General features: G+C 39.7%; 1 protein-coding gene across 3 annotated transcripts; it reads right to left on the reverse strand.

Moving 5' to 3' along the window:
- Positions 1-2,983: 2,983 nt before the first annotated feature.
- On the reverse strand, positions 2,984-5,278 carry LOC135619317 (protein PIN-LIKES 2-like). Of its 3 annotated transcripts, none has more exons than XM_065121214.1 (2): positions 5,012-5,278; positions 2,984-4,678 (listed from the first exon to the last, which is right to left on the reverse strand). In XM_065121214.1, the coding sequence occupies exon 2, from the start codon at positions 4,490-4,492 to the stop codon at positions 3,152-3,154; it is 1,341 nt and encodes a 446-aa protein (XP_064977286.1). In that variant the 5' UTR covers positions 4,493-4,678; positions 5,012-5,278; the 3' UTR covers positions 2,984-3,151. The 3 variants fall into 3 exon arrangements, with proteins under 3 accessions (XP_064977286.1, XP_064977288.1, XP_064977287.1); XM_065121216.1 differs by having other exon boundaries at positions 4,971-5,278; XM_065121215.1 differs by having other exon boundaries at positions 4,960-5,278.
- Between the last annotated feature and the right edge of the window lie 21,675 nt (positions 5,279-26,953).

Raw genomic sequence — 26,953 nt, forward strand, 5'->3', positions numbered from 1 at the left:
TATTAATCCAAATAGAGATAAACGTGGCTCTGATACCAACTGTTAGGACCAAGTTGACACTAAGAGGGAGGGGGGGTAGGGTGAGTAAGTGCTTGCAATAAAATCACGTTGGTTTGAAAATTCTCGTTCGATGAAAACCGATCAGAAAGATGTTAACTTGAAAACACATTCGAAAGCGTAGTGAAAGTAAGAAATTAGTTTGCAATGTGAGAATGAAAAGCAAAACAGAAATACAAACCAGATTTATAGTGGTTTGGTCATCGTGACCTACATCCACTCCCAATTCCTCTTTACTTGAGGCCATCGGTTTCCATTACCGATCTTCTTTCAATGGGTGAAGACCAACTACCCTCTTACAACTCTTTCTCATTTTCACAAGTTCAAGAGAGAATATTTACACTTCTCTCTTTTACACTTAGACCTCACTTCTCCCTTTAGAAGAACTACTAAATACTAGGAAGAGGTGACTCTATACTAAGAGAGATTTATAACTTTTTTCACAATGATTCTTTCACCTTTCTTCAACTCAATTTCGTGCTATTCTAATCACAAATATCTGGGATATTTATAGACCCTAAATAAATTAAAAAATAGAGCAAAAAAAGATCTCATCTCAGGTTTCCCGGGTCCGGACGGTACCATCGCTTGTGTTGGGTAGTACTACTGCCTATAGCACTGACACTGGGTGGTACCACCGTCCAATCTTGCGACCCTACCACCTGACAGAGCCTTGGAGACTGGGATCTGGCGGTACCACCGCCTGGCAGCATTAACTATCGACGATACCACTACCCAGTCTGAGCGGTACCATCGCCCATCCTAGGCGATGCCACCGCCTGGCATGGCTCCAAGTGGCCGAGTGGGCCATCCATCTGACCCAACTTAGTCCTAACTTAGGCCCAATAGGCCCCTAATTGAGTTGGCCTAATTCTAACCCAATTACAACTTAAAACTACTTCGATCTAGACAGTTATTAAAAAACATTAATCTCATGTTATTCGGCATATCATTGGTTCATCGGTGCTTCGTCCAATCTTTCGGCGCATCGTCCTCTTTTACGGTCTTTTGCCCAATCGACATGTTGACCTTCACAATTCCGATCTCTTTAGTGCAATGTCCACTCTTCTAGGCTCGATGACCGAACTCATGGCATGAAGCCTTCTATCGACACATCGACCAATCCTCCTACTCGAGGTCTAATCTTTTGACATATTCCACTCTGGCCCAATATTGATTCTTCTTGCTTTAATTGTCTTTTCATGATCGAAACTAGTCTTACATCACTCAAAATACAGATTAGATCATAAACTCTATCAATTGATTTCATCATCAAAATCTGAAATTCAACAGTATAAGATAAAAGATCTTATATAAAAAAAGAATATATAGGTTATCTCCGTAGTTAAAAAAAAACTATAACAAGGATAGTTAATTTTCAGAAAGAATATCGATAATGAAAATCGATGACCTCAAAAGGAATCTATAATGAACATAAATTAAGAAGATCACACCACCATAAATGATGTTTTTTTTATTTATTCTTTATTTGTGACTTAATTTTATTATCTTTACTTACGATTTACGATTTTAATATGATCAATCAAAATTTGAAAACATATTAATTTATCAAGCTTTTAGACAAAATAGTATTCAACAATTAAGAAAACCCATGTTCAACTAAGCCATTGTACTCTCTTCTGCATGACACGATTGCTTCTTTGGCATCTTGCTCAACAGTTCTCGGATCAGCTTTGGACAGTACTGGCAAGTATTTCTTTGATCACTTTGATTCACTAAAGGCATCTTAATCTTTCCCTGATTTGCTAATTGGAATGCATGATTTGATAACGTATCAGATTATATCTAAAGTCTGATTTCATCTGTTAGTATAAACAACTTTAAGCCATGGCCTCGGGGCATGCGACTTGGTTCGGGTTCGGATGATGGGAGATCTTCTAGGGATGACCATTGAGACCGCTGAGGTGGCCGGCTGCAATGGTCCGATCGGGACGGGGTCACCATTTCCTCCAAGAGGGGGCTCCTCGCTTGGGCGTCTAGCGGGAGGCCTCTGTCTTCGCACCTGTACACAGGTCGGGTCGGGAGAGCTCGACCCGACCCCTCCGAGGTTCAAGTCAGTGAATAGTCGCAGGGGGTTTGTTGGTTGTCCTCCTTCCCTCCCGTTTAGAATGTAAGAATATTTATACGGAAGCTTACTGTTTCCTGATGTGCCCACTTGCAGGGGGCAGGCTCGTACTCCTGGTAGCGTCTGACACTGGTGTTGGTGTGACGTGAAGGACCGAGCCTAAGCAGGATGTTTAATGTGCCTTGATCAACGTTCCGATCCATTTGACCAGGTGGTGTCAGGTCAACCGAGGCATCATCTGGGACAACTGATGTCAACCCGAGTCTTATCGTCATTATTACCCTCATCATCATCTAATTTGAATCTACATATCAGCTGATGGTATATGAAGCCGATATTCTCAGTTCTAAACGATGACAAGTAAGCAGGGAAGGTACCTGAATAAACACCAACATCAATCAAATTATAAGCCAGTTAAAGATGACATGACATTGATATCTTTTGTTGTTTATGCCTATTTGTATCCTTACTTTACTTTACTATAACAGTGAAAATGTGATGGTTATAATCAGCATCCTGCACAAGGATGTATCTATTGAGTTAAGAACCACGAATTATAAGGAGACTCAAGGGCCATGTAACATCTAATTCAGAATACCTCTCTCTCATATTATGTTCAAGTCTAGTAACTCAAACGAGCAAGCAGAGAACAAGAGAGCCATTAGAAATCATGAGCAAAATCATCCTGCTAAAAGAGGAAGCTAAAAAATATATATTTTTTTTAATTTCATGTGTCTATAGTAAGTTATACTAAGCAAGCCAGCTGAAAATGTAGAGCACTTCTACATGCATACAAGATCCCAAGGAATTGTCATATTGTGTTTTTGTTGAAGGATCACATACAAAATCACAAACCTTATATGAACCAACATTATTTAATTGAGCTATTTACAAAATTGTACCTTTAAACTCATTAATCATCATATGAGGCAAACTAACAGAGTTCACTAATTTGCAATCACAGGCTTAACAGGCATCCTTAAGAGAAAGAAACACAAGGGCATAACCTCAAACATAGGGGAGCAGCTTGAAGTAAATAACAATATAAACTGAGAGAGACACCACAGCACATATATGCTGCCAGAACAAGAGTGCTGAAGCTTCCTTCACGGCATAATTCCTCAAGCTAGCAATGGCTCCCAACAATATAGCACTTGGTGTGGTGTACTGCAACAAAAGAACGAATCGGTACATCTGGTCTCCTTCAATCAAAAGATGCAACTTATTAGCCAAAGCGACCACTCCAATCCCAATCAATGGAAGCACCAAAAGCCTTGCAACAATGATTCCGATTGTAGTTCTAGTGCCAAGAGCTGAATCATTAGGACCTTCTGCCAACATTCCTCCAAGAATTAACATTACAGAAGGAACCACTGCTCCTGCTAGGATGTCCAAACTATCAGTGATGAAAGAAAGTGGCGCATCATACCCAAATACAAAATCTTTAAACACTGGAACCATTCCCACTATAAGTGCCAATAAAGAAGCAATCGTTGGGGGCTGAAGGATGTGCTGAATTGGAGTTTGCTCAGCCACAACTCTAATCCTTCGGACAACCTTTGGTTCTGCCAAGCACCTAAGGGACTTTGGACTACTAGGCCCAGCAGCAACACCTCCCTCCTCAGAGAAATCAATGTCTGGGAAAGTATTTTGAGATGACCCAGAAATGCTCATGAACACTCTGGCTATAAATGGTGTCTTGGAATGTGCTGTTTCTTTATCTACCATTCCTGGCCATTCAGCTTCATGAAGCAATGGCCTACTGATATTACTAATCAGTTCTTCCTCAATCTCATTCTCTTCAGAGACAATCTCATAGTACTCCATTGGCGGCTCCATCATGTGATAAACAAATGTGTAAACTAGGATGACTGCGACCCACTGGGCAAATGACACATATGCAATGCCAGTCCGTTGGCAATCAGGTCCGAACGGATTATCCGAGCCATGGCACACTGATCCAACTATGGCAATTGGGAGGTTACCTGTGTTGCCAAAACCGGACATGATGATGGTGAACCGGAAGAATTGGGGCGGTGGACGGCAAATGATAGCTACTATGTATCCAAGAACACAGCCTGTCGCTGTGGTAATGAGCACATTGACAGGCACGAACCACCAAAGCAAGACGTCATTAAGGGTGACCGACTGGCCGAGGTGGACAAAGATGAGGCAGGGGAGGAAGAGGGCGAAGACCAGCTTGCTAAGGAGTTTGAAGGTGGCCCGAGGAACGATTTGGATTCGAGGGTGTGTGAGGATGAGACCTATGACAGTGAGGCACAACAGTTTCAACAAGGGCAGCACTGCTGACAGCAAATTATCGCTTCCATTGGCCATTCCTCGAGCCATTCTAACAAAAATCACCAAGATTCCTCCTCTCTTGCTTGAGTATATCTAATACTCTGCAAGAATCACCAAAATTTTTTCTTTCCTCCTATAATATATCCAATACTTTGCACAATACCAGGCATTACAGAACGCGATGCTCAAGGTACACTTGGCGCGCAGCTGCATAAGGATTTTTCTTCACAGATTCTGTAAAAGGATTTTTGAATAGCATGTAAACAATTTCTGATCCAAGTTCCACGAAATATATCTAGAAAATAAAGCATTGATTCTTATACGCAGATATAAGATATGGCACAGAATATTCAGTTAAATATTTGCACATAACATGGGAAGCAAAGATCCATAAAAAATAAAATAAAATCAGATCTTTCGTATAAAAACAAGCTATTCTATTCTACATCATGAATCTTCAATATCTCGGATCAGCATCAGAACTTTGTTGAGAATCAAAGCAGAAGGAAGGATACAACAAATCTACCAGGAAAAGCCCATAAGATAGCATCGGAAAGCTAACACCACCTTCAAATAGATGAACGAAGGTCGAGGCTTTTCACGGAATCTGGACTGGTTTCGCAGTTGCAGACTAAAGATCTTTAATCGGTTTCTAGATTCATCAACGCAACTGGATGGTTGGAGAGATCGAAAAGCATCCAAGAATCAGTGGCCTGAGAGGTGTAGGTGCCCTTACTTCCCCTACCTGCGGTTACTACGCAATGAGGAAAGGGGGCCGATGGTTGGCATTACTTTATGTTTTCGTCTTGACAAATTAAGAAGATGAATAATTAGCGAACATTATTTTGATTGCGAAAGCTGCTCTTAATCTGTTTCCAAAAGTGTTTATTAAAGAGGAACACTCAAAAAAGTTTCAGAAGAGGAGCGTTGTTGTGCTCAAATTGGACCTGAAACACAAAATTGGAAACCAGGAAGGATAACATAATCTTCAGCCACGGCCGTTCGTACAAAATCAGACGGCTGTCGTAGTCACAAGGAAACAAGAATTTGTGGTTTTCCTTGTATTATGTTGTCCGAGAGGGGAGACGTGGTTGATGGCATTGATTGGAGTCTTTGACCAAGGAAGAAGCACATGATTTAGTACTGCCTGTCGTGTTTCACAGACGCTTGTTCTTATCCGCAAAGCATGATGCGATTTCGTGTAGGCGACAGCTCAATGTTATTTGACATAATTTTATTTCTCATTTGAACAAGGCAACAGATTTGATGGACGAGCACGCGCCGGGACGTACCTGATTGCTATGTGGACGGAGCTCATTGGGTCACTTCCTGCTGACCCATAGTCCATGGGTTGGGCCGGTGCTTTTGTAAGACCGGCATTTGTAAGGCGGTCTACCACCGGTTCAAGCTCACCACAATATGATTGAACCACTATATTTATTGTCTGATTTTGTCAACAAAATCCATCATCGATAATTAAAAGAGATAATTTTTCAGGAAACTTTTCTTTTTGAGTTTTTTTTCCGAATAGCGCTCCTACACTCACACAGCTGTTTCTTTAGAAGTCCTTCAAACAATTGTTTTCTTATCTAAGCTCACGTGGCCAAATCGATTGAATCGGATCAGTTAACCGATTCAATGTTTCTTAACGGAGTTATGGTGTTTCAATTCAATAGTCGAAAACACTTTCGCTCACTATTTTATTATTATTATTTTTCTTCTTCTACGATTAATGAATATAAATATTATGATTTTTAAAATATATAAACATAAACTTAAGATAAAATGTGAAAATTTTAAAATTTTTCATTTAAAAAAAATATGTGAGAACATTCTTAATTTCCATGAAGATCACATAAACTCTCAAAGAAATTATCTTATAGAATCTTAAAACTTATAATAAAATTAATAATTATAATTAATGGGGACTTAAATTAATTAAAACTTAGTTAAAGTATTTGTAAATATTATAGGTAGGTAACGTTAGAATCATATGACATTAAGAGGAGAGGTAAATGAGTAGTTCTATAGTCAATTTTAATCGATTTTAAAGTTTAATAAAAAATATAAATAAAAAATATAATTAACAAAATATTAAGTGTGTGTGAGGGTTACAAGTAAAGTGAATAATAATAAGTAAGCAATCACAAATAAAAGTTACAAGCAAAAGAAACTATGCAAATTGATTTATTTTATCTTCTTTTGAGGTTATTGGCTTTTATTGTCGATTTTCTTTCCAATAAAAGAAAATCAATTATCTTTGTTATAATTTTTTCTATTTTAAAGGCTTAGCAAAAAACCTTGACACTCATTTTCTATAAGATATCTCTTACCTCCTATAATATAATATCATAACTAAACTCAAAAGAGACTTAAAAAACGCTAAAAAAGAGAGCTATAATATTTTATAAACTTAGGAACGAATGCTCTATCAACTTAAGCCTAAGTAGGGTATTTATAGGCCCCAAAAAACTTTAAAAATGAAGCCCAAAAATCTAAAGTCCCTAAAATTTTGAGGTATGAGCGGAACTACTACTAGTATTGGACGGTATCACCGTAGTAACTTTTGACATTACAATTCTAGACTTTGATAGAACTACCATTATAAAGTTTGAATTCTAAGCGATAATGCTAGTCATAAGTGCCCTACAACCCAATCACGTGAGTGATAACACATGTGACACGATACATACTTTTTTTGCTTATTATTATTTATTGATATTTTCTCACTTTATGTTGCATATTGCATATATGGTGATGTCTATGGATCTGTGCAATAAGAATCAGATCGTAATGAGACTAATTCGTCTTTAAATACAGACCCTAAATAATCTCGGTCATAGGTTACTTGAGAGGGACATCAAGATAACCAAAAAGACTAATATACTATATACCCATCCATATGATGGATGTAATTAGTCTTATAGCTACTCATATGGAGATACTAGGAATACAGTGCAGATACTCATTGGAGAATGAGTTCATTGATCGATCAAGAAATATTGGATGATTGATGACACCTCATTGTCAGACAACATTTCCATCATTCCAATAGTATATTTGGTCCTTAGACTTGAGACACCAAGGATATCTTGTATAAGTACTCCTATTTTTTATACTAGACTTATAGGTCAGGAAGTTTCAAATCTAGCATAACCAATCATCGGGAGTGACAACTAATCTTACGAGGACAATTAAGTGTTGATAGAGGACCATCCACTCTCAATTTCATGAGAGGAATATCTTATATATTTTTGCTCAAGCAAATATTTAGCTAGGGTCCTTCGGATTGAGAGAGAAAGATTTCTCTAAGAGAATATGACTAGAGCGAGACTCGAGTAGAAACATTATGGGTCTGATAGTACCAAGCCCGATATACAGTATCTAGGATATTAGATAGACGAGGGACTATAGATATATGGTAATTGAGAATAGACATGTCCAATGGATTGGATTCCCATATATAATTTGAGGATTATGACATAGTAACCTAGTACATCTATAGTCGACGAGTCGAGTGAATAATTAAAAGAGATAATAATTCATTAAATTAGAAGGAGTTTTGATAGGTATAACCCATGGCCAGCTCAATATTGGGCCTAGAGGGTTACACATATATGGTTAGTGTTGTGAGGAATAGGGATTTGGATCTGAGATATCCGTTGGAGCTCCTATCTTATTGTATATCCAGTAAGCCCCTGAATTATTGGATCTTGTGGAAAAGATCCAATAAGAGCCAATGAGAGATTATTGGGTAGAGATCTACTAATCCAAGAGGCTTGGATAGTTAGATGGAGATCTAGCACCTAATAGGGAAAGATCCATTAGGGTTAAGTTGATAGGGGGCCTCTATAAATAGGAGGGAATCAAAGGGTCATAGGTTAGACACTTTTAGTTGCCACCTCCTATACTTCTCTCTCCCTCTCCACCTCAGCCAACATCCATTGTTTAGGGCATGTGGACAGCAAGAAGGGTCGACCCCTTTTTGATCGTGTGGTGTATGTGAAAAGGAGGATTATACAGTGATTTAAGGAGCATCTTCGTAGCCCCTACCATGTGGATCACTGCGAGAGAGGAGGACAATTGACCTCCTTTATCCTCTCCCATAGATCTATAAGATTTTAAGAATATACGATCTCCCTAGGTAACACATCTTTCATATACGTGTAGTTTTTCGGTTTTATGATTTTTGCGCACTAATCTTCGCACGATGATAAAACATTTTCTACGAAAAATCTAAGATTTTATTTTTTGTTCTTCCATTGTGCATATGATGTTATCCCAAATTTTCTAATAGTAGTTTTAGAGCTAAGTTGTTTATGCGAAAGATTGACTTTTAAACTACATGTGTTGTATTAAATCATATAGAATTGCTTTTGCACGATTGTTGTGATTTTTGCCATAGTTTTGAAATCTAGACTGAACACTTTTTCTTGCTATTAAGAGGTGTTTAAGGGAGGTCTTTTGATGTTAAAATAGTTAACGCAAAAGGGCAGAAAATGACAGTAATTGTTGCTACCCTATAAGTTGGCTAAAGGCTACTTGCAGCCTTGGCCGAGAGCTCTCAAGGGAGCTCTCAGCTTGGCCACCTATAGCAAAACGAGAGCAGCATGGTTGCTCTTGGCCTGAGTAGGGTAGAGTTCCTGCAACCAGGGATTCCTAGCTATAAGGGGCACCCCTAGCAGCTAGGGTTTCCTAGCCACATGAGGCAAGTAGTCAGCCAGGTTTTCTAACTACAAAGGACTCTTTAGCCATACAAGGCTACCCTGTTGTAGGGAAATCTAAGGGTGAAATCACTTGCATAGTAGAAGAACAAAAAATAAAAAACCCTAGATTTCCCATAAATTGTGTTCGTCATTATTGCGCAAAGTCTATAAAACTGAAAAACTACATATATAAAAGATTATGTTTTACCTAGGGAGATCGTATATCCCTGAATTCCTGCAAATCTATAGGAGAGGATGAAGGAAGTCAAGCATCCTCCACTCTAGTGGTGATCCACACAAAAGGGCCGTGACGATACTCCTCAAATCTCCAGGCCTACTATTTGAGGAGGAGAAAGGGAGAGGAGAATAAGAGATGGCAACCAAGAGAAGCTCTAGCCTATAAACCTTTGGATCCCTCCTATTTATAGAGGCTCTCTATCAACTTAACCCTTAATAGATCATGTCCTATTGGGTATTGGATCTTCGTCCAACTACCCAAGCCTCTTAGATTAGTGGATCTCTATCCAATAATCTCTCGTTGACTCTTATTTGATTTCATTCATATGATCCAATAATTCAGGGGCTTATTGGATATCCAATAAGATAGGGGCTCCGGTAGATATCTCATATCCAAGCTATTGGAAATTTTAGGGGCGACATCATATACACAGTAGAAGAACAAAAAATAAAATCCTCAAATTTTCTAAAGATGTGTTTGTCATCGTACGAAGATTGGTGCGTAAAATCTACAAAACTGAAAATCACGCATGAGATAGTTGTGTTACCTAGGGTGATCGTATATCCTAGAATCCCTACAAATCTGTATGAGAGGATGAAGGAGGTCAAGTGTCCTCCTCTCTAACGGTGATCAACACAATAGGGCTACGATGACGCTCCTTAAATCTCTAGGCCTACTATTTGAGGAGGAGAATGGGAGAGAAGAATAGGAGGTAACAACCAAGAGAAGCTATAACCTATTAATTTTTGGTTCCCTCCTATTTATATAGGCCCCCTATCAACTTACCCCTAATGAATCCTACCATATTGGGTATTAGATCTCCATCCAATTACCCAAGCCTCTTAGATTAGTGGATCTCTATCCAATAATCTCTCATTGACTCTTATTATATCTCATCAATAGGATCCAATAATTCAGGGGCTTATTGGATATCCAATAAGATAGGGGCTCCGACGGATATCTCATATCCGAACCTCTACTCGTCATAACACCTACCATATGTGTGTGACCCTCTAGGCCCAATATCGAGTTGGGCATGAGTTATATCTGTCAGAACTCCTTATGGCTTAGTGAATTATTATCTCTATAATAATTCACTCGACTCATCGACTATAGATATATAAGGCTACTACGTGCAATCCCTAGATGATATAAGGGAATCCAATCCTTTGGATCTATCTATCCTCAATTATCGTGTATCTATAGTCCCTCATCCATCTAATACCCTAGAGACCGTGTACCGGGCATGGTACTGTCTAGCTCAAACAGTTTCTACTCGAGTCTCTCTCTAATCAGATTCTCCCGGAGAACTCTTTCTCTCTCAATTCAAATGACCATGGCTAGGGATTTGTCTGAGCAAGAACACATGGGATATTCCTCTCATGACACCGAGAGTGGAGGATCCTTTATCGACACTCAATAGCCCTTGTAAGGTCAGCTACCACTCTCGATGACTGATTGTGCTAGATCTAAAACTTCTAAACCTATAATTCCAGTATCAAAGAGTGGAGTACTCATACAGAACATCCTTGGTGTCTCAAAGTCTAAGGACTAGGTACACCATTGGGACAACAAAATTGCTATCTGATAATGAGGCATCATCAACCATCCAGCATTCCGTGAGCGGATCAATTAGTGAACTTATTCTCCAATAAGCACCTGCACCATATCTTTAGTGTCTCCACGGAGCAGTTATGAGACTAGCCACCTCCATCATATGTATGGATATACAGTACATTAGTCTATTCAGTTATCTCAATGTCCCTCTTGAGCAACCTATGACCGGGATTATTTATGATCTATGTTTAAAAGCAAGTCGATCTCAGTATCGTGATCTCATCATGATCTGATTCCCATTGCATAGATCCATAGATATCACAATATATTCATACAACAAGTAATATAAAGTGATAAAATGTCAATATATAATAAGCAAAAAGAGTGTGTGTCATGTCACACATGCCATCACTCATGTGATTGGTTTGTAGGACACCTATGACTAACATGAACCTCTACTCATCGTAATGCCTATCATATGTGTGTGACCCTCTAGGCCCAATATCGAGTTGGCCATGAGTCATACCTGTCAAAACTTCTTCTGGCTCAGTGAATTATTATCTCTATAATAATTCACTTGACTCATCGATTGTGGACGTACTATGTCACTATGCCATAGTCCCTAGAAGATAAAAGGGAATCTAATCCATTTGGACTTGTTTGTCCTCAGTTACTACATACCTATAGTCCCTCATCCATCTAATGTTGAATCTCATATTTTGATGATAAAACTAATTGATAATTACGTTTATGTTTTAATCTGCATTTTGAGTGACATAGGATGCTTCGATCAGGATGAGACAATTAAAGCAGGAAAAATCATGTTGTGCCGGAGGAACATGTCAGAAGATTGGACGTCGGGCCGATGGATTGGTCGACGTATCGACAAAAGGCTTCGGGTCGTGGACTCGGGCATCGGGCCAAGAAGAGTGGGTATTGTGCCAAGGATATCAGAATTATGGAGTCAACTAGCCGATTGGGCAATAGGCCGCAGGAGAGGATGATGCGCCGAATAATCGGACGAAGCGTCGAGGGACCAATGACATGTCGAACAACTTGGTTAATTGCTTAGGATTAATTATCTCGATCGAAGTTTTATTTTACATGTGCAAGATTAACTACGATGGAAGTAAGACATACAACAGGAGTTACACCGGAGTCAAGACTATGATCACGTTGGGAGTTCGAGAGTTTGACAGAAGTCCGGACAATCGTCGGAGGTTCTACAGGAACAAATCCGAGAAGTCCAGGAGCTTGCCAAAGAAGCTTATCGGAACTCGCTAAGTGGATCGTCGCAAGTCCAAGAGTTTGCCGGAACTCCATCGAAGCATCGCCGAAGGTTCGTCGGATGTTCGTCGAAAGTTCACCGAAAGCTTGCCGGAAGAAGTGATTGACGCACCGGAGCAAGTTGCAGTAAATGTCTTAAGAAATATTGTAGTTAGCATGTAGATTAAGTTAGGAATGGAAGGTGATCCCATTAACTTAACCTGGGGGCAATTGGGCCTTGATAGACCCAAATTGGGCCGAATGGATCAACCCATTCGGACCAGAATTCCTGCCAGGCGGTGGCACCGCTAGGGTCAGCGGTGGCACCGCCCAAGAGATAGTCTACTAGGAAAGCTGGGCGATGCAATCGCCCAGGTTAGGCGGTGGCGCCGCTTGGGCTCAGTCTCCGAGTGAGATTGGGCGGTGCAACTACCCCAGTTAGGTGGTGGCACCGCCTAAGCTTAGTCTCCGAGCGAGACTGGGTGATGCAACCGCCCCTGTTAGGTGGTGGCACCGCCTAGAGGCTCAGTCTCTGAGTTTCCAGGCGGTTGTTGTCACGCCCCTAAAAAAATATCGATAATATTAAAATTTTCATCACAAACCAATCCAGGATCCAAACTAACATTTGAGGACACTGAAAAACATTCTATCAAATTCATATCTATAAAACTTATACAGTTTATAATCATATATCACATCACTCGATAATTCACATTTATGGCAACCCAAGCCAACTTGACAAACATGAACAACATTTATAAATCCACAAGCTAAGTAATTTATACAATCATAACTCCAACCATTTACCACAATTTCATATCATCGTAAACTAGACTTAACATTCTAAAATTCCAAATAAGAGAGATCTTCTAACACTTTTACAAGGTATATCCATTTCGATTCATCGACAACATTTCATTACATACAAAATATGCTTATACAACAATAACATAATAACCAACAAGACTTGCCCATAATTCTGAATAGCTCTCCACTGCCTCAGCTCAATTCAAACATATCAAAGAGTGACAAGCTGACTTGAAAGATTTATATAACAACGGAGTGAGCTAAAAACAGCTCAGCAAGTGACAAAGCATATCTAACACGAGAAGGGACAGTTTCAAACAAACAAGATATCACAATGCAAGACAGAATCCAAGAGATTCAAGGATATCATCTCATTAGATACAGAATCGCAAATGTCATTTTATTCATAACATATTTAGTTCATAACAAATGGAGCATAGAGTAATTAGAGCATATCAATAGCGTACGAGATGTTCCGGAGCATATCAATGGCAAATAGGACATTTCAAAACATATCAATTTATAGCAAATGGATCACAGAGTAATTGGAGCATATCAATAGCGTACGAGATGATCCGGAGCATATCAATGGCAAATAGGACATTTCAGAATATATCAGTTCATAGCAAATAGAGCACAGAGTAATTGGAGCATATCAATAGCGTACGAGATGTTCCGGAGCATATCAATGACAAATGGAACATTTCGTAACATATCAATGGTATGTGAAGCATTTGAAGTATATCAATGGCATAGGAAACATTTTGGAGCATATCAATACAAAATACGAAACAGAAGCTCAGACGTCGTACCCTAGCATAGTGCATGTGAGGTTTAACTCAGTGGTGGCTCCACGCCGTGATGAGTTCTCGACTTCATCCACGGGTAGCCCTTTCCTACTCGAGCCCTCTCACCCTGCCCAAGTGCTAGGTCGGCTCTGAATTTCATATCAAACAGATAGATGGTGAAGTGGGATTCCAAACATAATATGGACCATCCATTTATGAATGACCACCAAACATAATCTAGAGCATCGCGGGCTCTAAGCACATATCCTTTACCATTTCTGGCAAAGGTCCAAATAATCCCACAAACACCAGAGTACAAAAGGTATTGTGAACAATAAATTGGGACATATCGGAAGCACATGCGGAACAACGAAATGTACATGTGCCTTTATGAGTTAATACGATGCAAACATAATCCTTCACAAATGTATTCAGATTTGAAAGGAAATGAAAGCAAGAGCTTACAAGGATTCCAAGCAATCACATATAGCTAAATTCAAATAAGAAGGTTAGATAAAATTAATTTCCAAAGGAATGAAACCAGAATATGCGAAATCGACCAAAGCTCTATTTCTGGCAGAATTCAAGAGGCGCATTGAATAAATGATTCAAACTATCAATCGTGCTCCAATTTTACTCAGAAAATATATCATTGAAAAGATATTTAAATCTAGTTTCTGATGAAATAAGTTTCGTATGAATTAAGGTTTCCAACAAGGAGTTACCATTGATTTAGTAAACAAAAGTCAAAAATAAAATTTGTTTTGCAGAATCTATAGGCTCATTTGAAACAGAAGTTTTGGGCAGGAAAACTTACTCCGAATTCTTAAAATAAGCTATCAAAAGAAAGGTTTATGAGTCTACATTCTGATCAAATAAGTTTTATCCAAATCAGAGGTCAATACATGAAGTTATAATCATAACAAGGTAGAAAGGTCAGAATCTCGGAAGTTGCACAGATTCGAATCGTTACGTCTAAATAGGAGATATATCAAATACAAGGCTAGAACAATTCAAAGTTCCTCGTATTCAAAGCAAATGTAGAGATAAAATTACAATAAGGAAAGATCAGGACACATACAATAGGAAAGATTAGAAAGCTTGCAATAGGAAGGATTGAAACACTTGCAAGAGAAAAGATTAGAAAGCTTGCAATAAGAAGGATCAGAACACTTGCCTTTCAAAGATTTTGATCCGAAGATCCAAAGAAGGTGTCAGCCCAAATCCTTCTACTTTTCCTCCGTGTCCTCTTCCTATTTCATTTTCTACATGTTTTCTCTTTTTCCTCCACAATTGCAGCTCATGCAGACATAGAGGCATAGTCACCTGCTCTCTCTTACTCTCATTCCTTCGTTTTCTTTCCCAAACGGAGCTGCCACAACCACTGCCATTGCTGCTGCCATAGTCACAACCCTTTCTATTGCACTGCCTTCTTCCTCCCCTTCTTTCGCAGACACAGCTGCTGCATACGTAGTCGCTGCCGCCGCGGCTGCAATCCCGTCCGCAGCCCCTTTTTCCCCCTTTCCTTTCTTATCTTTCCTAGCTGCAACTGCTACAGTCGCAGTCGCAGCCATGGCCGCAGCCACCACAACCGTAGCCTCTTCTTCCTCCCTTGCTTATCTTCCTCTTGTTAGGATCGGAGCGGCACTAAGAGGGGGGGGGTGAATTAGTGCAGCGGATTAAAACTTCGATTTTAATCAAAATCTTTCGTACGTTAAGAACGAAACTTGAGAAATTTAACTTGAAGGCGTATTCTTAAAGTTGTGCAGCAAGAGTAATACAAACTAAAGCAGTAAGAAGATTTGCAGTAATGTAAATGACAACAATAAAAAGCAAACCAGAGATTACGCCGATTTTTAGAGTGGTTCGGTCAAATGACCTACTCCACTTGCGAGGCCCCTCTTCGATGAGGCTCCCACCTTCCACTAGCAAGTCTCTTGAAATGGAAGGGTAAACACCCCTCTTACAACCTTTTACAAGCAGCTCAACCTCTTACAAATTTTCAATAAGAAAGAAGGAGGAGAACTCTCTAGCAAATTGAAAACAAGACTTGCTAAGACTTTCTAAGACTTTTCTCTCAATCAAAATGCTTCTCAAAAGTTGTAACCTCAGTTGAGATTTGAGGGGTATTTATAGGCCTCAAGAGGATTCAAATTTTGGGTTTCAAAATTTGAATTCTTTTAGGGTTCCCGGTGCTGGAGGTTCCACCGCCCAGCCAGGCGGTGCCACCGCCCAGCACTCGGGTACTGGACGGTGCAACCGCCCAGCCAAGGAGGTGTCACCGCCCAGCACTCGGGTGCTGGGCGGTTCCACCGCCCAACTAGGCGGTGCCACCGCCTACAGTGATTTCAGCCCAACTACAGTGTTTTCAGCCACTAGTTGGGCTTCAATCTTGGCTCTCTAGTTCGCTGGTTTAGCTTAATTTTTAGCCTAAACCAACTCTGACTTTGGGCCCAGTTGGCCCCTAACCAGGATATAGGATTATCTCTTAATCCTAATCCTAATTACAAGTAGACTACATAACCAAAACACATCCTAAGCAAATTTTCAACCGCGAACGTCGAGTCTTGTTCCGGCGAGCTTTCCGACGAACTTCTTCCGACGGACTCCCTGCAAGCTCCCAATCTTTGTGATGACTTTTAACGAGTAGCCGAGCCTTCTCGGTGATCTCCGCGAGCCTCCGACGATTTCTTCGGCGAACTTCCGACTCGTTCCCGATTTCTTCTCGGATGGTTCCGGCAGCATCTCCGATGATTCTTCGGTCTCTTAAACGTCCATCGAGCTCGACTCCGGTATCCTTGCTTTATGTTTTCTGGTTATCGTAGTTAATCCTGCACACTTAACTCAATAATATGGATTAGATCAATTAACCCACCAATTGATTATATCATCAAAATCCGAGATTCAACACCTCTCCTTCTTCTCTTCCAGCTGCAGCTGCCATCGTCGCAGCCGCAGCCCCTTCTTCCCCTTCTCTTCTTCCTCTCCTTCCCTTCTTCCTTCCTCTTCCTCTTTCCCTGCCACAGCTGCAGCTGCTACAACCGCAGCCGCAGCTGCTTCTTTCCCTTCTTCTCTTCCTTCTCCTTCCTTTCTTCTTCTTCTCTTCTTCCTCACCTTCTCTGCCTCTCCTTCTCTTCCAGCTGCAGCTGCCACCGCCGCAGCCGCAGCTCCTCCTTTCCCTTCTCTTCTTCTTCTCCTCTTCTTCTTCCCTCCTCCTCCCCGGCGTCACACACACCCTCTCCTCTGTTTCCTCTGCAGGAAACAGAGGTATCACAACCTCTTCTCCTGCTTCCTCTTCTTCTTCTCTTCCTCTTCTTCTTCTTCTCCTCTTCCTTCTCCTTCCTTTCTTCTTCTTCTCTTCTTCCTCACCTTCTCTTCCTCTCCTTCTCTTCCAGCTGCAGCTGCCACCGCTGCAGCCGCAGCTCCTCCTTTCCCTTCTCTTCTTCTCCTCTTCTTCTTCCCTCCTCCTCCCCGGCGTCACACACACCCTCTCCTCTGTTTCCTCTACAGGAAATAGAGGTATCACAACCTCTTCTTCTTCTCTTCCACTTCTTCTTCTTCTCCTCTTCGAACGCCCCACACCTCTCCTCTGTTTCCACCTGCAGGAAACAGAGGTGCTACAGCCCTAGCTACTGCCACCTCTCGCTCCTCTCCCTCTTCCCTCTCTTGTCCCTCTTCTTCTCCTTCTCTTCTTCTCCTCTTCCCTTTTCCTCCCCAACGCCACACACCTCCTCGCTGCAGCCTTGCCGCAGCTATCCTCCTCTCTTCTTCTTCTTCTTCTTCTTCTTCTTCTTCTTCTTCTCTTCTCCCTCTTCTTCCTCTCTTCTCCCCACGCCCCACCACTCCTCTCTCTGTTGAAACATGTTGAATCTCGGATTTTGATGATGAAGTCAATTGTCATTTGTTATCTAATCTATGTGTTGAGATAAGTGTGCAGGATTAACTACGATAAGAGTAAGACAAGCAGCAGGTGTTGCGCCGGAGTCAAGATCATGATCACGTTGGGAGTTCGAGAGTTCGACGGAAGTTCGGACGGTCGTCGGAGGTTCAGCGAGAACAGATCCGAGAAGTCCAGAAGCTTGCCAAGCGAAGCTCGTCGGAACTCGCCAAGTGGATCGTCGCAAAGTCCAGGAGTATGCCGGATGTCCGCAGAAGGATCACCGAGGGTTATCGGTTGATCGACGGAAGTTGGCCGGAAACTCGCCGGAAGAAGCGATTGACGCATCGGAGCAAAGCTGCAGAAGTTGTCTTAGAGTTAATCGTAGTTAGCATGATGATTAAGCATGAAAATGGGAGGTGATCCCATTAGCTTAATCTTGGGGCAATTGGGCCCCTGAAAAGATTCAAAGTGGGCCGAATGGAGTGAACCATTCGGACCCTGATTGCACCAGGAGGTGCAACCGCCCCAGCCAGGAGGTGCAACCGCCTGGGCTGTGGGGTTGGGAGGTGCAACCGCCAGGGCTGCGAGGCTGGGAGGTGCAACCGCTCCAGCCGAGAGGTGCAACCGCCCAGAGCTCAGTCTTCGAGCTAGACTGGGCGGTGCAACCTCCTCTGCCAAGAGGTAGCACCGCCAGAGCTCAAGTTTCGAGCTCTGCCAGGCGATGCAACCACCGAGCTCAGTCTTCGAGCTCTGGCAGAGAGGTGCATCAGCCTGAGCTCAGTCTCGAGCTCTGCCAGGTGATGCAATCACCGAGCTCAGTCTTCGAGCTCTGGCAGAGAGGTGGATCAGCCTGAGCTCAGCTTGGAGCTCTGCCAGGTGATGCAACCACCGAGCTCAGTTTCGAGCTCTGCCAGGTGATGCAATCACCAAGCTCAGTCTTCGAGCTCTGCCAGGTGATGCAACCATCGAGCTCAGTCTTCGAGCTCTGGCAGAGAGAAGCAATCGGCAGAGCTCAGTCTTCGAGCTCTGCCAGGCGGTGCCACCTCTCCAGTCAAGAGGTGCAACCGCCTGATCCCAGAATTCTGGGATTTGATCGATTTGATCGTTTTGAGCTCGGATTTTGAATTGGGTTGGGGCCTATAAATACCCCACCCATTCAGCACTGAAAAGATACAGACCTACACCGAAATCTTGATCTTTTCTGTGATTCTAAGAGCTCAAAAGTGTTGTAAAGCCTTTAAGTCTCCTCCTTCTGTTCTTCAAGTTTTCAATTATAAAGTGAGGAGAGAAAGGTCTGTAAAGGTTGTCTCCTAAGCCTGTCAAAAGGAGAGAAACTGTAAGAGGGAAGTTTGGCCTTCGCCCATTGAAGGAAGGCACCTAGTTGACGTCGGCAACCTCATCGGTGGAGGAAGCCAAAAGTGGAGTAGGTCAAGGCTGACCGAACCACTCTAAATCTCTGGTTTGCGTTTATTTTCGAGCACTTTATCATTACTACAAACCCCCCTCATCACTACTGCTCTCTGCGCTTTCACGAACAAGTTCTAAGTGCTGTTCTTCCAAATCTGCATTCAGACGTAAATTCGTATTTTCATACATTACAGTTTACGTTTACGTTTGATTCTGCAGAACTGTTTTCCGTGCTTTTACGAACGAGCTTCTTTGCAGTTTACGCTTACATTTTAATCCTATTAATAACTGCAATCTGTCCTCTACGATTTTACGAACGAGTTTCAACATTTAGACGTAAAACTGCATTCAGACGTAAATCGGCTTTCCTCGCTCAATCATCAGATTTCAGTTCACGTTTACGTCTTGATTTCAACTGCATACTGCCTTCTGCGAGTATACAAACGAGTTTCAAAGTTTAGACGTAAATCTACGTCTAGACGTAAAACTGCGTTTAGACGTAAATCTGCGTTTAGACGTAAAACTACGTTTAGACGTAAAACTGCGTTTAGACGTAAATCTGCGTTTAGACGTAAAACTGCGTTTAGACGTAAATCTGCGTTTAGACGTAAATCTGCGTTTAGACGTAAATCTGCATTTAGACGTAAATCTGAGTTTAGACGCAAAACTGCGCTTAGACGCAAAACTGCGCTTAGACGCAAAACTGCGCTTAAACGCAATCTGTGCTTAGACGCAAACTGCACTTAGATACAAACTGAGAATTTTAGTTTGCATCATAATAGTTTTTGAACGAACGCAGCTTTTGGTTTTTAAATTATTGTAAGATTTCCGCTGCACTAATTCACCCCCCCCCCCCTCTTAGTGCTCTCGATCCTAACAAAACAGAGAGAGAGTGGGAGGCGGTGGGATAAAACCGAAATTTTCGATTTTCTTATTTTGTTCTTTTTGCAACTTAACAGTTTAGTCCTTGAAATTTCTATATTTACATATAGGTCCTTCAATTTACATATAAATCTTTATTAATAAATTTTTAAAAGTGAGGGATATTATAGTTGTACCACCCCAGGAGGTAGTACCGCCAGGACCTCGAAAATCCAAGAAACGACACTTTTGAGCTCCAAATTCAAAGCAGTTTTGGGCCTATATAAACCCCACACTTTCCTGCATAAAAGGGCAACTAAAAGCACTGAAAATCCAATCTTACTCTGTGATTTTTAGAGCTCAAAAGTGTTGTAAAGCCTAGAAGTTCTCCTCTATCTTTTCTTCTAAGTTTTGATCTTTCAAGAGAGGAGAGAAAACTTTATAAGGATTGTCTCCTAAGCCCGTCAAAAGGAGTAAAACTATAAAAGGGTAGTTGACCTTCACCTATTGAAGGAAGGCCTCTAGTGGACGTCGGTGACCTCATCGGAGGAGAAAGCCAAAAGTGGATGTAGGTCAAGATTGACTGAACCACTCTAAATCTCGGTTTGCATTTACTTTATGTTCTCTATCTTAACTACAAACTGCCTCTATAGCTTTACTTTAACTGCACTTCACCTAATCTAAGTTAAAGCAATTTTCGAATCGGCTTTTATACCGAAATCGCTTTTATCATACGAACGTCGTTTTAATTCATCGAAAGTTTTCCGCTGCACTAATTCGCCCCCCCCCCCCTCTTAGTGCTCTTGATCCTAACAATTTGTATCAGAACTCGATATTTCTCATTTTAGATTTACACCCGAGAGAAATGGCTCTTCCTAGCTTTCAAGAGGGCTTATCGGTTGTTCGTCCACCATTGTTTAACAGATTGGACTACACTTATTAGAAAACTCGAATGAGAATTTTCTTGATTTCTATGAATTTGGATTTATGGAATATTGTTGAAAATGATTTTCAACTTTCCTCTAAACTGATGAACGAATGGTCGGATTTGGAGAAGAAGTATTTTTCTTTAAACACAAAGGCTATGAATGCCTTATTTTACGCTTTGGACAAAAATGAGTTCAATTGGATTTCTACGTGCGAAACGGCTTTTGATATTTGGCAAACACTTGAAATCACACACGAGGGAACTAGTAGAGTCAAAGACTCAAAAGTTAACATTTTATTGCATGATTTTGAGCTTTTTCGAATGCAACCAAGCGAGACTATAGGCGATAATCTAAAATTTTATTGCATGTACACCCGTTTCACGAATGTCGTCAATAATCTAAAATTTCTTGGGAAATCTTTTTCAAATTTTGATCTCGTAAGCAAGATCTTAAGATCCCTTCCAAAAAGGTGTGATCCTAAAATAACCGCAATACAAGAGATAAAAAATTTAAATAATTTTCCATTAGAAGAATGAATCGGGTTATTAATGACCTATGAAATGATACTTTTGGAACATTTTGAACCCGATGAGCACTTGAACCACCTTCCAAAGAATAGGAGGGATTTGAAACTCCGGACAAATGAATACCACTTGAGCGATGACTTAAGTGATAAGGACAATGATGAACTTCAACTTCGAACACTAAATATTAATAAGTTTATTAAATAAAAATCTAAAATAAATAATGAACTTGAACGAAGGAAGATGCCAAAGAAGAGGAAGGCAACCAAGGATGAATCAAGAACTTCTAAAGGTGAAACGACGAATTAGGCTTTGACGGGCTTCGACTACAAGGTAAGTAACTCAACTCTCTTGAATTATTTTGAAATTACTTGAAGTTTTTCATGAGTGCTTAATTTAGATAGTAGGAATAGGAAATAAAAAGTTAATTTTCAAAAATTATATCATGATTTTCTTTTTAGCATCTTTGAAAAATTAAAAATTTTGATCATGAAAAGTATATTGCTAAGGTTTCATGCATGTTATGTTTTGAAATGTTGAATGATGTATGCAACATTAAGGATGATAATTATATGATATGTGATAATGCTTAGGATTAATCCATGCATGTGTATATTGATGATTTTATGTCATGCATGAGTTTTTAAAGTAAATGTTGATTTGAAACTCTTATTTTAGATTAACATGTTTTTGGTCTAATCGTTTTTATGACAAATTAAGATGATATTCTCATGACATATTAAGATGACATAGTGCATGTACATCTATGTATGAATTTCTTGATAGTCTTTTGATGATAGATGTGATATCATGATGTGTTTGGTCTTGACAGTTTCATGACGAAACTTATGTTTCGATTTTAAATGATGATACATGTTTTCACAAAAGACTTGAATACCCTCACATGAAATCAATGAAATGGAAATGAATTTTCTATCCTATTGAGATTAATGAATTTATTAAACCAATCTTGTGAATCTCATGAAAATAAACATGAAAATAAATGAGTGTATCATGCATTTGGTCTTAATGATTTCTCTTGAACCTACTTTTTGAAATCATACTTGATGATGAATATCAAGATATTAAAAGGATGTTAACATGGAATCATGCTTGATGATTTGTTTTATGAAATTTACCTTTTCATCTTAAATGTTTGACATTTGTTTTATTAAAGGTAAAGACATTCTTATAAGAAGCAAATCACATGAATATAAATTTATAAAAACGAAATGCGATCCTCTATCTTATCGACTTTTCAATAAATCTATGCTTGTCATGTATGAATTTATTGAATGTGCTTTGAGGATGATTTCGGATTTCACAAATGCTTGATTCATACTTATGACATGAGACACATTTTAAATATGAATCATGTTCAATGCTTCAATCATGTTAAATATGATAAACTGAGGAAAAATTTTGATCATGCATGGTAGGATATAATTGCTATAATGAGAATTTTATACTATTACATGCCTTAATAACATGTTGGAAATTATGTGTTTTGGATGCAAAAATTTCCATGATCATGAGCATGTTTTATCTTCATGATTGTGTTTAAAAATCTATAGCAAAACCATGTCCGAATGCATGAAAGTGTTAAATTTTATTTTTGGATTTCTTGATCCTAACAATTCATTTTTGAAAATATATTGATCTTGATTTAATGATTTAAATGAGCTTTATCTTGATTTTTTTTAATTTATAAATTGAAATTTCTTATGCTTAAATCAAGATTTTATATGCATGAATTAATATCTTATTCTCTTACAAGATTGAATGAATTCTATCTTTTTCATGATCTCCTAAGAATTCTTTATGTTATTTATTTAAGAGGAGATTTGTTAAAATGAATCACAGTTTCTCTTGATTTTTTGAAATTAAAACTTGAGTATTCATTTTATAAATCAAGATTGTTTATATATTCTCTCATGACATCTTTTAAGGCTTATGACTTGAATTTTGTTATGTAAAATTCTTTGAATGAATGAAATACATCTCATCACATAATAATTCTTCTTGATATTCCTTATGTGATGATATGAATACATGAAATATTCATTAATTTGTTTTGATGTATACAAATAAGAAGTTTCGATCATGCATTGTAGGATGTAATTTGACAAAATTGGTACCATCATGATGTGAAATAAATGATGATTTGGAATCATGCATTAATGATGATTTTATATTTTATGATTTGGTATGATGCATGCAATGATGAAATATTCATGAATTTGAAATGATGCATGCAATACTTATGACAATGATGTACATGATATATTGCATATGATGTGTATCATGAATGCTTTAAATGATGAATGTTTGGTATCATGATCAACATGTTGATAAATGCTTAAAAATTTTAATGTTTGAGTATCATGTATAATATGCTCATTAATGATGATTGATTTATTTTTCGATATCGTGCATGAAAAATAAGGTTTTTGAAATTGTGTATGTTTTAATTTGAATATATAATGATGTACAAATAAGATTGATACTTATCTTTGTCATAATATGAAAATTGATATAAGGGTCTTCCCTTCTTTTTGATAATGACAAAAGGGGAGCAAGAATTTCTAGCGTGGACATCATGAAAAGAGTCAAACTAGCTAGCTTGCACAATTCAAGACGAAAGCAAAAATTGCACTTCGAGAAGAAATTGCTATCTTGAACATTACCGATAATTGCTAGTTTGAAATCTCAAGAAGAAGCAAAACATGCTAACGTGCACATCTAGCAAACTTGCATATTTCAAGAGAAAAGAGTTGCTTTCTTGAACATCTCTAAATTGCTAGGTTGCATGTTCTAAAATGTTGTAACATTGCTAGCTTGCAAGATGTAGAGCTTGCTATCTTGAACATCTTAAGAAACAAAAATTACAAAAGTGCTATCTTGCCTATCTTAAAAAGCAAAACATGCTAACTTGCGCATCTAGCAAAGTTGACAAAATTTACATATTTCAAGAAGCAAGAGTTGCATTCTTCAACATCTCTAATTTGCTAGCTTGTATGATGTAGAAGTTGCTATCTCAAAAGAAGCAAAAGTGCTATCTTGTATGTTGTAAAACTTGCTTATCTAAAACTTGATAGCTTGAATGTTCTAAGCATGATGTAACACTAGCTAAATTTTCTAGCTTCAAAACTGCATGATGATAAAACTTGATATTATGTTTTTCATGAAATAAGTTAAATTAATACTACAAACACATTAAAGTTGGACTTCTCCTTTTTGTTGATGACAAAGGGGGAGAAGTATGATGTTATCCATAAGTTTATGCATATGTTCATAATGATGTGTTGCAAGTATTCATGATGAATATTGCAATAACTTGAATTCAGTTTGAATTCAAGGTTCTATCAATATGACATATTGATAGGGGGAGTTTGTTTAAACTCTGGGAGTTAAGTTTAACTCCGTCATCAATTGGTTGTCATCATCAAAAAGGGGGAGATTGTTGAATCTCGTATTTTGATGATGAAACCAATTGATAATTACATTTATGTTTTAATCTGTGTTTTGAGAGACGCAGGATGCTTCGATCAAGATGAGACAATTAAAGTAGGAAAAATCATGTTGTGCCGGAGGAACATGTCAGAAGATTGAACGTCGGGCCGGTGGATCGGTCGACGCATTGACATAAGGCTTCGGGCCGTGGACTCGGGCATCGGGCCAAGAAGAGCAAGTATTGTGCCAAGAATATCGGAGTTACGGAGTCAACTGGCCGATTGGGCAATAGGCCGCAGGAGAGGACGATGCGCCGAATAATCGGACGAAGCGTCGAGGGACTAATGACATGCCGAATAACTTGGTTAATTGCTTAGGATTAATTATCTTGATCGAAGTTTTATTTAACATGTGCAGGATTAACTATGATAGAAGTAAGACATATAGCAGGAGTTGCACTAGAGTCAAGACTATGATCACGTTGGGAGTTTAAGAGTTCGATAGAAGTCCGGACGGTCGTCTAAAGTTCTACGGGAACAAATCCGAGAAGTCCAGGAGCTTGCCAAAGAAGCTCGTCGGAACTTGCCAAGTGGATCGTCGCAAGTCTAGGAGTTTGCCGGAAGTCCATTGGAGCATTGCCGAAGGTTAGTCGGATGTTCGCCGGAAGTTCGCTGGAAGCTCGCCGGAAGAAGCGATTGACGCACCGGAGCAAGTTGCAGTAAATGTCATAAGAAATATCGTAGTTAGCATGTAAATTAATTTAGGTATGGGAGGTGATCCCATTAACTTAATCTAGGGGCAATTGGGCCCTTGATAGACCCAAATTGGGCCGAATGGATCAACCCATTCGGACCAGAATTCTTGCCAAGCGGTGGCACCGCCCAGGAGATAGTCTTCTAGGAAAGCTGGGCAGTGCAACCGCCCCAGTCAGGCCGTGGCACCGCTTGGGCTCAGTTTCCAAGCAAGACTGGGCGGTGCAACTGCCCTTGTCAGGCAGTGGCACCGCCTAGAGGCTCAGTTTCCGAGCTGCCAGGCGGTTGTACCACCCTAGTCAGGAGGTAGTACCGCCAAGACCCCGGAAATCCGGGAAAAGACACTTTTGAGCTCCAAATTCAAACCAGTTTGGGGCCTATATAAACCCCACCCTTTCCTATATGAAAGGGCAACTAAAGGCACCGAAAATCCAATCTTACTCTGTGATTTTTAGAGCTCAAAAGTGTTGTAAAGGCTAGAAGTTCTCCTCCCTCTTTTCTTCCAAGTTTTGATCTTTCAAGAGAGGAGAGAAAACTCAATAAGGGTTGTCTCCTAAGCCCATCAAAAGGAGTGAAATTGTAAATGGGTGGTTGGCCTTTGCCTATTAAAGGAAGGCCTCTAGTGGACGTCAGTGATCTCATCAGAGGAGGAAGCCAAAAGTGGATGTAGGTTAAGATTGACCGAACCACTCTAAATCTTGGTTTACATTTACTTTCTATTCTCTATCTTAACTGCAAACTGCCTCCATAGCTTTACTTTAACTGCACTTTGCCTAATCTAAGTTAAAGCAATTTCCAAATCGGCTTTTATATCGAAATCGCTTTTATCGTATGAACGTCGTTTTAAATCGTCGAAAGTTTTCCACTGCACTAATTCACCACCCCCCCTCCCCCCCCCCCTCTAGTGCTCTTGATCATAACATCTAATACCCTAAAGACCATATATCAGGTATGGTATTGTTAGGCCTATATGGTTTCTCCTCGAGTCTTGCTCTAATCAGATTCTCCCGAAGAACTCTTTCTCTCTCAATTCAAATGACCCTAGCTAGGGATTTGTCTGAGCAAAAACACATGAGATATTTTTCTTATAATACTAAGAGCGGATGATCCTCTATCGATACTCAATAGCCTCGTAAGGTTGGCTACGACTCCTGATGACCGGTTGTGCTAGATTTGGAACTTCCAAACCTATAAGTCCGGTATTAAAGAGTGGCGTACTTATACGAGACATCCTTAGTACCTCAAGTCTAAGGACCAAATACATGACTAGAACAACAGAATCGTTAGTTGACAATGAGGTATCATGAACCATCCAACATTCCGTAAGCGGATCAATTAGTG

This window comes from Musa acuminata, chromosome BXJ2-8, assembly GCF_036884655.1.
Source record: "Musa acuminata AAA Group cultivar baxijiao chromosome BXJ2-8, Cavendish_Baxijiao_AAA, whole genome shotgun sequence".
In the NCBI taxonomy this organism is placed as follows: Eukaryota; Viridiplantae; Streptophyta; class Magnoliopsida; order Zingiberales; family Musaceae; genus Musa; species Musa acuminata.

Excerpts from the sequence above, each read along its gene's own strand:
- LOC135619317 (XM_065121214.1), bottom strand. The coding sequence starts at position 4,492 with ATGGCTCGAGGAATGGCCAATGGAAGCGATAATTTGCTGTCAGCAGTG.